We start from the raw sequence: 12,484 nt of genomic DNA, 5'->3' as shown, positions 1-12,484 counted from the left end.
TCAAATCAATCATTCATCACAATATGTAAAATTTCAATTTAGTCCTTATAATTGATCACAAATAAGCTCTAAAAATTATAAAACTGAAATATTACTAAAGAATCGTAATTTTCTATATTTTATGGATTTTCAATCCTATTTAAGCAAATCCATAGTGATCATTTTTTTGGTATTGTTGGTATCATTTCAATTTATTTCTTAGTCTTATCTTGAATACTAGATTTACTCTTGCAACTAGTCCAAACCTCTGCAGTGTGCAAAACATAGTTAGATATTAATGATTTGTGATTAGTTATTAAAATATAAGTTTTCGATAAAAATTAATGTTAAATTAGCTATTAAATATAAAAATAGTAATATAATCTTATTCATTTTAATCAAAATGCTCAAACATATAAAAGTTAAGAGAAGTAACTTTTTATGAATCACTCTCTCAGTCTTTAAACACTAATATAAATATTATGCCACTGAATAATATAAATAATATAAATAAGAGAGTTAACATTTCGACTTTAATCAAAATACTAAATGCTGCTTTAAAAATTATTGTTAAAGAGAGCATAATATTAAAAATAAAAAAATTATTTATATTTAATTTATATTTATTTTATTTTTTATTTTTTGATTTAACATATTTATAGTCATAACAATTAACAAGTCAATGCTCATTAAATAAAAATACATGTATTTCAAACCTAGTAACTATCACACCAATTGTAAAACAATTTAGACCAATCAATATCTTAACATAAAATTTGTATCATTGAAAAAATAAACATGGAAGAAATTTTAATTAAAATTAAAAGAATATAAAATTTTAATTTCTTATAAAAATTAAAGAAACAAATATATATATAAAAAATCTATAATGCAAATATAGATATATCTAAAAGACAATTGGTTGTTAGCTAGCTAGAAAATGTGAAAAAGTGAATTTTTTATTAGAAAAAATTACTATTTAATTTTTTTATTTTAATAAAATTAATAATTTAATTTTTATATTTTAAAAATATATATTTAGTGTCTATATTTTTATTCTGTTTATTATATAGTCATTTTAGGCAGTGTAAATTTTATTTAGCTACTATATTTTGAAAAACATAATTATATAGTCTCTTTATTTTGAAACCTTAAACTATTTAGTTTCTATAAAAATAATTTATCTCTAATTTGAATAAATTTGATTTAAGTAGAATAAAAAAAATTAGAAGCAAATAGAATAAAAAAACCTAACTAATATATTTTTTAAAATAAAATACTAAATATTAATTTCATTAATATAAAAGAATTAAATAATAATTTTTAATTTTAATTAATATTTTAATTAAAAAATTAGTATGATTTAGGGCTCCTTTAACATTAAATTTTAAAGATTAAAATTATTTTTTAATAAAAAAATTATTTTAGATATTATTAAAAAATAATTAAAAATAATTTATTTTTGTTATTTTAATTTTTTATAATTAAATTTATTAAATTTAATTTTAAATTATTTTTTAATAATTTCAGTAATAATAACAAATAAACCTTTGCAAATAACATGATAATGTGATATTGGTGCATTAAAGAAGTTGACCTGGACAGTTGTGCATCAAAATCACTCCGACTGGCAGGAGAACCGCCAGCCGGCAGCTGCCCCAGCTTGCATCATGTAAAACGACTAAACGTTTAGCCGCCTCAACTTTGGCTTTTCTACATAAATTGTGTTGATTTTAATTAATTCCGATATCAATTTATGTGGACATGGTAATTAAGTAATTATATTAAAAGAGAAAATTTATTTTTTTTGTTATTTTCATAAAATATTTAAATAATAAAAAATTAAATTTTCTTTTTTTAATATATCTTCATTTATCTATTTTAATTTCTCCTATTTTTTCTGCACAATTAAGGATTTAAAACAAAAGGTAAGTGATTCTCATCCAGTTTTAGATCGATTTTAATTTTGATTTGTAATTTTTTTTTATTCCAATTACATAGTTTGGTTTGATTCTAAAATAAACTAGAAAAATAAATTATTTTGAGAATTAAATAATTTTGATTCATAATTTAACTAAAAAATAAAAGTAAAGTTTTTAAATAATATTTTCATGATTTTGGAAAATACAATTCTTAACCAAAAATGGGTTAGATAAGAAGAAAGTGCTTTTCTCGCGTAGCTGATAAAGGTTCATAGAATTGGATGTTGATTTTTCTGTGCAATAAGATGATCATTATGAGTTTTAAAAAATAAAGATTTGAAATTGTTTTCTGAAAAATATTAAATTCAAATTCTATTCGGCTGATAAATCATTTACGATAAAAGAATTCTCTCATAATAATGCATACATTTTATTTTTTTTTTAAATTAAAAAAAAATTATTTTAAATATTAAAATTAACCAAAAAAAATCAATTGAATTAAAATTTTGTAAAATTCTGCATCAATTGAATTCTTGCAAAATTCTCCATTGCAAACAAGGAGATTAAGATCAGAGCTATTAAGCTAACGAGAAATAAAGAACAAGAGAATTTTTTCATTTTACTTTTAAATTTACTTAAATTTATTTTTTTAAAATAAATATTTTTATTAATAAAATTCATGAAAATTTTGACATATTAAATTCAAACTAAATCCAAACTAGCAGGTTTTCTCGATACGATTAATTTAGAACCTAAAATGTTAACCGAAAAAACTTCGAATGACATTAGACAAAAAAATAGAATAAAAAGAGGTTCATACCAAAAAATGGACTTGCATGAAAGTAATTAAAAAAGTTTTTTTATTCCACTTTAAAATTTACTCAAATTTATTAATTTATTTGGTTTTGGCTATTATAAAATTATTCTGATGGGATTTAATTAAGTTTTAATTGTTTTCTTATTCTAAAGTAATTAAAGAAATATGACTTTTTGTAAACTCAAATCCTTACTTTTAAACTATTATTAGTAGATTTTTTTTTATTTTTTTTAGGTATGAACTAGCTATTAATCTTTGTTAGTTAATAATATATGTGATGTGAATGAACAAAATAATATATTAATTTTTAAAGATCAACCTTTTATTTAGTAATAGTAATAATTTTTTTGTTAAAAAGGAAATCCATATAGAGAAAAGGATATATTAATGCCTTTAATTTCTTCATTTCTTTTCCATGTTCAATTAGTAGAATTTTAAGAGAATTTGGTAAGTAATAAAATATGTTCCAAAATTCTTTTTATTCTCTTTTATTCAGATACTTATTTTGTAGTAGATTCTATATATGAGTTATTATTTTGTTTAAAAAAAATAAAATTATATTAATTTGTATAATAAAAAGAATATAATTTTACGAAATTTATATTTTATTTTACAAAATTATGTAAAGTAATCATTTCAAAAAACACATATTTGATATATAATTTTAATATTTTTAATTTATAAGTTATTATAATAAATATTATTTTTAAATTAATATCAATAATAATTTGAATTGTTTAAATTTAAAGAAAAATATAAATAATATTTTTATATTTAAAATAATATTTTTTATATTAATTTTATAAATATCATATATATATATAATTATGTTTATTTTTTAAGTATCATAATTTTATGTTAATCTAATATATATTTTTCATGAAATAATTACTTTAAAAAAATATTATTTTACATAAAATTTATAAGATAATATATTTTTTTTGTGAACATATTAATATTTATTTTAAATATTCTTTTACTTCTCATAATTTTTCTTTTATTATAAGGGCTATGTGAAAGAAGTGTTCTAATTTGATATTCACATGCTATATTTTAATTAGTAGAATAACAAAAAATAATTATAGTGTAATTTTATTGATTGTGTATATGGAGAATACTACATGTTAATTTCAAAAAAAAAAAAAATGCTACATGTTAAACCATTTATATGTCTAAGATGAATTGTACTAATATTTTCTTATTCTTAAAATAATTCTATATGATTTTTCTTGCCTAAACTCAATTTATTATAAATATAAGATATGTTGGGGTCTTGAATTGACGATATACCAGTTTAAGCAAGAATTTCTACAAGTAAATATTCTTCTAAGCTTGCAGAAGTCTATCCATGCATCCATCAATAGTAAAAGCTATCGACTGTTGAGACTGGAAATTCTGGCCAACATGATGACAAGTTATTGAGGCCATAGTCTCCAGGACCCAAAGCATTTCCATTAATATTCAGTTTAGCTTGGTCCAGCTCTGAATTGGGAGCCTCCAGTAAAAGGAAGTCATCAATGTCAAAATCCAGGTCCAATGAACTGTCTTCCTGCTGTAAAGCTGAACAAGATGGAGTCCTCTTGCTCTCTGCTTTCTTCTGAATCACTTGTTCCTTTTCTAGAGCTTGAGGAATTATGACGACTTTGCTGCATGTTACTGGTTTGGTTTGCACTGCTCCTGGTGGTGGCGGGGGTGGAGAGTTCTTCTTTTTGCTTAAATTATCGAACCGCAGTTTGCTGGAACATCGACTACCCTTTTCACCTTTAACTCTCTTTCTCAGATTGGAGTTCCAGTAGTTCTTGATTTCGTTGTCGGTTCTCCCAGGAAGCCTCCCAGCAATAAGCGACCACCTGCAACAGCACAGCGTCAATTTGTTTTTAATGGAAATTTTTTAAGGGAAAGAAGAGCTTTTAGGGTTTAATTCCATGTACCATATATATACATACCTATTACCAAGAAGCTTATGGAGTCTGATAATGAGATCTTCTTCATCAACAGAAATGTTGCCTCTCTTAATATCGGGCCTCAGATAGTTGAGCCATCGGAGTCTGCAACTTTTTCCACATCGCTTCAACCCTAATAATAATTAAGTACACAATCACTTTGATAGTTTCTGCAGCAGAAAGCTAAAGATATTAAAATTGAAGCAAATCAAGAAAGGTATTTGTATATACCAGCTCTTCGAGGAAGGTCTCTCCACTTCCCTTCTCCATGGAGTTCAACATAATTAATGAGGACTTTATCTTCCGAAGCAGACCAAGCTCCTCTTTTGACACCTTCTTTAGCACAGCAAGGTCTCCTTCCCATTTTGTCTAATCGATCGATCCTATCTCTCTGCTACTTGTGTTAAGTGTTACTATTAGAGGCCCTTAACCATCCTTTATATATATATTCCACCTTTATGAAAGGGAATTGAAAAATCTTGAATTTGAGTCATTTCATCTATATATTTTAAGATTATTTACTTAATAATGAAAAATAGAGATGAATACTACTTCTCATTGTACAATTAATAATATACGTTCATTAAATTTTTTATGAAAAAAAAAGTCAAATAATTCTAAAATCTGAAGTTTGATATTATAATTTGGAATATATTACAAAAACATAAACGAATTGAGTACTATGAGCAAAAATTTACTTGTAATATGAAAAAAATAAAATAAAATAAATATATATGCAAGCAAATCAATTTAATTATTAGCATGTCATGTCATTTGATTTAGCTCATTACTTGAATTGAATCAATTATTTTAAATTTTTGTTTTATACGAATCCATTTAAAATAATTCATTTATTATGTAGATAAACAAGGGTTTAAAATAGAAAGGTATTTATCAATCAAATTACACTTGGAGTTTTATGTAAACTAAGCATCAATCTATTTATGTGGGCAAACTTTAAAAGGGCACCGTTCATGCACTTCCCATGAATGTAAAAGACCAACTCAATTCTGAATTGTTTGCGTGAACTAAATGATATCAATCAATGGCTACCAAAGGAAAGAAACCACCAAGAGACGAATGCTTTTATGCTGTACATTCTAGGATGGCAATGGTATCTAAATTTTAATTTTATTTAATAATTTTAATATATTAAAATTCAAACATACTCTAAATAGCCCCCTTTAAAAAAAAAAAAGAAGGAATCGAAGAGTCAGTCGCCATCGTTTCAAGGCCAGCCTTTGAATATCCTCTTCTAGAGTTGAAGCCGTCATCAACAATCTTGATTTGGAGGTTTGTTATTGATATAGCTTATGGTCCTCAGATACTTAATTTAGTTTATGGCCTGCTTTGCTCTATCATTATATCATTGTCTGTAGTTTGCTTAGGTGATGTGAAAATAAGGGTTTAAGGGATGTATTTGTAGAGGAATTATTAGGTGCACCCGGTGCACATACACCTTCTCTAATAATAACGTGGGATTCATTTCTTATATAATAGGAAGGATTCATTTCTTATATAATAGGAAGGACTCACTTTCTGTGAGAGAGGGAGCACTATTTTTTAGTGCTCCTGGTGTACCTAATAATTACCCGTATTTGTAAGTGATAGATAATGGTGAGTTTGAGTTTCAAAATACTGAGAAGTTTTTATGATCTCAACCTTTTTAATATGATAAAAACTTACTATAGTCTTGTTTAACATTACTGTTAAAATTGCTATTGAAAAAATTATTATTTTTTAAATATACTAATTAGAGAGTGTTAAAAAATAATTAAAAATTAAATTTGATCAGTTTTAATCATACAAATATTAAAATAACAAAATAGTTTTTTCCATACTGTTTTTCTAAACAACATTTAAAATGATACTTTTATTTAGAAAAATAGTTTCAGGCTCTGATACTCAATGTCAAAGGAATTTATTTTTGTTATCGTTTCTAAGAATGTGGGCCTTGTTATAGTTTTCTCGTCATGTTCATGAACCTGCTTGTTAATGTTACGTCCTTGATATGTTTTCAATTAATTATAAAAAAAAAAAAATTGACGTCCAGACGCCATTTGTTTAGCTTACATTTGAAAAATATTTTTTCTGAAAATTATTTAAAAAATATTTTTTTATTATTTAATTATAATATTATAGTAACGATATGTGTATTGTTAATTTATTTCTTAAATATTTTAAATATTAAAAATATAAAAAATATATATATTATTTTAAAAAATATTTTTAAATAAATAACCGTAACCCTAATTTGCATTTCATTTTCCTGTGATATTGTTGCAGGGAACTTTGAAAGTAATGGAAATACCAAGTCATAGTGAAAGAATATGTCCAACACAAATACCTGCTTGTTTTGATCATTATCTCTGCTTTTATTTTTTTGTTTTTCTAGTGTTTATCCTTTTCTTTTCATTAACCCAAATCACTTTGTTTGGGAGGAGTGTAAGAAAATAAAATAAGATAAAAATTTTTAAAGATGAGATAAAATAATAAAAGGTAAAATTTTTTAATATTATATTTGTTGAGAGAAAAGCCAAGTAAATAATGATTTATTAAACTTATGTTGCATGAATTATATAAAGATAAAAATTGATAATAATTAATATTCAATTTATAAAAATCTTTTGAATGCTCTAATTTTTGGTGGACTGAGAAGTGGAGGATTTTTGAGATTTTTAAAACCTCCAAAAGCACTTAAAAACTTTACTTTTCCCGTAAAACCTTCCTCTCAAATAAATTCACACGTCTTAATTGCATAATAAAACTTTACCTCACCGCTAAAAACTTGCCCCAAACGAAGTGTTACTAGCAAGTTTCATTGATAGGCAAAAACTTGCTTTCTTCCCTGCTTGTTCCATTAATTGTGACCTTGCAAGTGGCTAACGCTTATATACTCGATACATAAAATTCAGAATATTATACAAGAATTATTTTCTAAATTCAAATATATCTCAAATTTATTTATATATTACTCGAACACGTTTCAATAGCTAAAATTCGTTCAGATTGAATACTCAAAAATATATATATCTGATTCGTTGCCATGATTACCATCCTGCCGAGAGTAGAAAAATGGCAAATCATATGGACTATATATTATTTAATTATTTTATAAATTAGAGTCTCTCTTTATCCATAAATATCTCAACAACACTAGCACTGTAGTACTCCTGTTATCTTTCAAAGTGCAAAATTTGGTAAAGGTTCAGTTATAGAACAATTTTGCGCTGACCCCAGTCTAATGTGGGAAGTAGAGTAGAGCTTCCTTGACCAACAGAGTAGCTAAGCATGGATGAATTAGGATACCAGAACACAAGCATCCATGATATTGGCTTCTCATAAGCATCTCAACATTTACTTGCAGATAAGCATCACAATTTGGGCAATATCCTCTTTAGAATTTATGAGAACTACAAAACTCGCTGCAATTTGCTTCCTCCTAGCTTCCCAGATCTTTAGGCAGTTTTGCTAACCACTGTTCCGACTATGGATCGAACTTATTGAATGACTAGATGCTATATGAAAATCTGTTTACTTCTGAAAACTAGTGTATTAAAAAAAAAATCAATGACATTTATAAAATTGTAATTTTTTACTCAACTCAGCAAAGCATTTGGCCTATATTGAAGGGCTGCATGAGTCCTTTTTCTTTTCTCACAATCTCAACATCAAGGATAAAACATCAGAGTATCTGATGCAAAAAACGTAAGAAATAATACTATCTTCAGGAACTTTCAAAAGTTCACAGACATATTCATTATCAACAAGCAAATGCATAAACTCTAATTGACCGAAAAGCTTTCATGTGCTACTGAAACTCTAAATATCATAGTGCTGCACTTATGGCAGGGCATTACATACATGAATTTTCAAGTGGAAAGCAACTATAATCTCATGCTTAGCAGAATTCTCCCCATGTCAGTATCTGAGTAGGCATCTTTGCTTAATGTCTATTTTCTAACATGGTAGTCATCGCCATTACCTCCCCTCTCTCGTCGCTGCCCCAAGAATTGATAACAGCATCAGTCCTAAGATAACAGATATAACTATATGCGCTCACAATCATTCCAGTAAGCGGTCGCTATTCAACTACATTGGAGTCTTCACAGCAACGCAATCATTATAAACATTACCTAGTCTCAAGAACCATGAAAATACTGCCAGCCCAGCACAAAAGTTTCAATTATCCATTTAGCAGTATTCTCAGTTCTTTACTTTCATTAGGATTGAATATCTAATTTTCATTTCACCTTCAAATCACCATGGGAAAAATCTTTCCATAGTCCTCAAAGCCTGCAATCTCTTATATAGTTAATAATACTCAGACATTCGGAGACAGTTCCTTATTAATTTTAAGCACAAACAAACAAGTATCCAACTTCAAGATTTCAAACATTCCAATGTAACAAAAAGAACCTCCAAAATTCAACATGGGAGACTGAACACAAATACACAACAAAACCATTCCGATGATTTTCGAGAACCCAAATGGAAACAATTAATGATCACGTAATTTCATCCTTAGCCAAGCCAAGCTCATCAATAAGAATAGAGTTAAAAATGCTCTAAATCAGGCAGAGCAATCCAAAACCAAATGCAAAGCATAACGAAATATGTAAACAAAAATAAAATATCCAAAATTATGGAATCCCATAGTTGTTATGCAAAATCAATTATGGAGCAAATTTTAATCCAGTTCTAGAACAGAAATAGCAGACATGAAATGTATGTGAAGATTAAAGACTTGCAGATTGTAAAGATGGAACTACATAGTCAACAACAATAACGCTGTCTAGATAATCCCTGACCTTCTCTTTCTGCAAATTCACCAGCTCTTCCTTCGAATCCACCGCTTCCATTTCACTCACAGCAGGAAAAACAGCAAGCGACGCGATTGAATAACCTTTGGCTCTCGCTGGAGAGAAATTCTCTCCACAAGTGATCTGATTGATCTCTCCAAAACTTCCCTTAATCCCTTTAATAACGGCCAAAATCTCATTTTTCACATCCTCGCCCAAATTTTCCTTCAATTTCAGAAAGGTCACTCTTATCGCAGAACCCGGAGCTGGAACTACTGGCCCCTGGAGATCATCGGCAACCCAATCGACGGCCATCACGTCATCACAGATGGGGAGAACAGACTCTTTAACGGCGGTGACGTGGCTAGGGTGAGCAGAGTAGGCGTTAAGGTTATCTTTTGAGGAATAGCGGCTGTGAAGCATGTGAGTGAAGGGAATGGGAGAGGATTTGGTGCCGTAGAGTGGACCGGCGGCGAGGTGGAGCACGGGGTCAAGAGAGACAAGGCTGTTGAGGGAGCTGAGCATGGTGTTGACTTTGCCGTGGTCGGTGTCGTCTTTGACTTTGAAGAGGACGATGTGTTCGATTGTTGTTGTAGACATCTGGATTGGAGATTTGGGAGGCGAGGAGTGAGAGTAAGGCTTGAAGTAGGAGGAGGAAAGCTTGAGGTGGCGTTTGGGTAATAAGAATGTGAGGGAACGTGAGGAAGAAACGAATGAGCGAGCGGCTCCCAAACACAGCATCCTCATCTAATAAGCAAGAGGGTGGCTGAAGCTCTGAGGTTGATGATTTCCCTGTTTGCTGAATACTGATTGTGATAGACAATGCCTCACGCTTTCATCACGTGAGAATATTTCAAATTAAATTTTTAATTAATCTAATTATTTGTTATAACATTGCACAGGATTTTTTTAATGGGAATTTCAATTACCGATGAAAAAATCCATAAATAATGTGACAGACAGAACAAAAAAAAAAAAAAAAAAAAACATTTTAAGAATTTCATGCCTAGTTTTTTGTGACGCGTGTGTGCGTCTTCTCTTTTTAATATATTTTTAAATTATAAATTTTTATTTAAAAAATTATTTTTAATTTATTTAACTTTATAATCTAATTATAAAAATAATAAATAATAATAAAATTTAAATAATTAATTACAAATTAATTTAGAATAAAAAATATTATACTAAAAATTCTATACTAATAAATTATATTTAGCATAAAAACATACGGATGATATACGAATTTTATTAAAAATATATAAAAATAATATGTCATACTTTCTTTTAAAATAAATAAATATAATATTTATTAAAATAAAAATAGATAAAATTATATATATATATATATATATATATATATATATATATATATATATATATATATATATATATGTATGTGCACAAATATGTATTCACATATTTATATAAATAAAAATTATATAAAAAAATTAAAAAATATACCATATAATTTATTATTTAATTATTTAAAAAATAAAATTTTATTTTCATTAAATTAATATTTTAAAATTTATATTATCATATTATTTTTTTTATCAATTAACATAATACTAATATGACTTTTTTTTTAATTAGTGTTATTATTACGTTATTACTCTAGTTAATAACTTATGGATAACATGATGACATAAAAATTTAAAATATTAATTTAATAAAAAAAAGGTTTTATCAATAATGATAACACACTAAATGTCACATAATATATTTTGAAAATTATGTATACTTTATATAAAAGTCAATAAAAGTGAGAGAAAATTATAAATTAGAGTGAATGGTAGAAAAAGAAATTTATAATGAAAGTTTTACAATAAAATTATATACAATAATTATTAAAAATTTATGCATGAAGTTTTTTATTAACTACTTATATATATACAACTCAACTCAATTCAATTAAGCTTTTATCCAAAAAATTTGAGATAGGCTACTTATATATATAATTAAAAATTTTAATTATTTATATCTATTAAAATTTTTTAATTTTTATTTGCTTAATTCTATACTTTTATTATTAATGTATATATCTTAAAAAGTTTCTCTCAACTTTCTCCGGACTTTCTCAAAGGTTTCAGTTCTCTTGGGTTAACCAAGCTTATTCATAGTTTGCCTCCCCTGTCCAAACAGCAGGGGAGGGCTCTTTGTTTTGTACCGGCTAAAAATGGGCACCCTTCCCATCTCGATCTGGTGTGGTTTTACTATTGTTTTGTGTTTATTGTTTTGTTGATCTTGGAGTTTCAAGGTGAGGGTTTTAAAAAGATAATCAACATACAGGATTAGGTAATTAAGCTTTGTTGGGTTTGCAAATTATTTGGGTCTAGAAGTTGTTGCTACAGGGTGGGGAGGGTTTATGCATGTCAAGGACGATGGTATCTCCATGGCTAAAGCCTTCCATTTCTTGCTAAAGGTGTTCCCCTAAGGCTAAGAAAGGTTGGTGAGCTCTACCTTGTCACTCTTTTGACTGTTGATGATGACTCTAAGTTAATGAAGACAGGAGGCTTGGTGCTGATTGAGTTTGGAGCTCTTGTGATCCTTTTGTGCTCTTTGAGCTGTGGGACCTCTTTCATCTCAATAGGTAGTCTTGCTTGGTGCCAAGTAAGGTGGGACAACGCTTATGGTTGGGTGGTTAGGTCTCCTCCTTCATGTCGACAATGCTGTGGGGAGGAGGTGGCTGAGTCTTCTACCTTTGCTTAGGGTTTCTGGATGTAAGGGTTGGGCTGAGGAGCTCATTATTTGGGCTGTGATGTATTAAGCTTGACCATGGGCCTTCTGTTGATATTGTTTATGTTGTTGGCCCTTTCCTTGTAAGTGTGCCCCATGGGCCTTGTTTATGCAAATACATTTGCAAATAAAAAAAAAAAATCTACCCATTTTTTATTTTTTAATTATTGCTTTCCCTTTTCATTTAAAAAAAATTAAGTATAAGGTTTTACAAATTTTATATTTATTTAAATTATTAAAAATTTTAATTTTAGTGACTAATTTTTTTAATTTATCTCTAAAAAT

At 27.4% G+C, this 12,484-nt stretch overlaps 2 protein-coding genes across 3 annotated transcripts; both read right to left on the bottom strand.

Annotated features, from left to right (window-relative positions):
- Nucleotides 1-3,784: 3,784 nt before the first annotated feature.
- Nucleotides 3,785-5,213, bottom strand: LOC110670174 (transcription factor MYB1-like). Its single transcript, XM_021832141.2, has 3 exons — nucleotides 4,893-5,213; nucleotides 4,665-4,794; nucleotides 3,785-4,568 (listed from the first exon to the last, which is right to left on the bottom strand). Exons 1-3 carry the CDS (start codon nucleotides 5,023-5,025, stop codon nucleotides 4,076-4,078), a joined length of 756 nt encoding a protein of 251 aa, XP_021687833.2. The 5' UTR covers nucleotides 5,026-5,213; the 3' UTR covers nucleotides 3,785-4,075.
- Nucleotides 5,214-8,242: 3,029 nt separating this feature from the next.
- Nucleotides 8,243-10,281, bottom strand: LOC110670028 (stress-response A/B barrel domain-containing protein UP3). 2 transcript variants are annotated; one of them, XM_021831965.2, is made up of 2 exons: nucleotides 9,473-10,281; nucleotides 8,243-8,957 (listed from the first exon to the last, which is right to left on the bottom strand). In XM_021831965.2, the coding sequence occupies exons 1-2, from the start codon at nucleotides 10,208-10,210 to the stop codon at nucleotides 8,922-8,924; spliced, it is 774 nt and encodes a 257-aa protein (XP_021687657.2). In that variant the 5' UTR covers nucleotides 10,211-10,281; the 3' UTR covers nucleotides 8,243-8,921. The 2 variants fall into 2 exon arrangements, with proteins under 2 accessions (XP_021687657.2, XP_021687650.2); XM_021831958.2 differs by lacking the exon at nucleotides 8,243-8,957 and having other exon boundaries at nucleotides 9,281-10,281.
- Nucleotides 10,282-12,484: the final 2,203 nt, after the last annotated feature.

The sequence above is a fragment of the Hevea brasiliensis genome, chromosome 11 (genome assembly GCF_030052815.1).
Source record: "Hevea brasiliensis isolate MT/VB/25A 57/8 chromosome 11, ASM3005281v1, whole genome shotgun sequence".
Lineage (NCBI taxonomy): Eukaryota > Viridiplantae > Streptophyta > Magnoliopsida > Malpighiales > Euphorbiaceae > Hevea > Hevea brasiliensis.
This window is presented reverse-complemented; position numbering and strand designations above follow the sequence as displayed.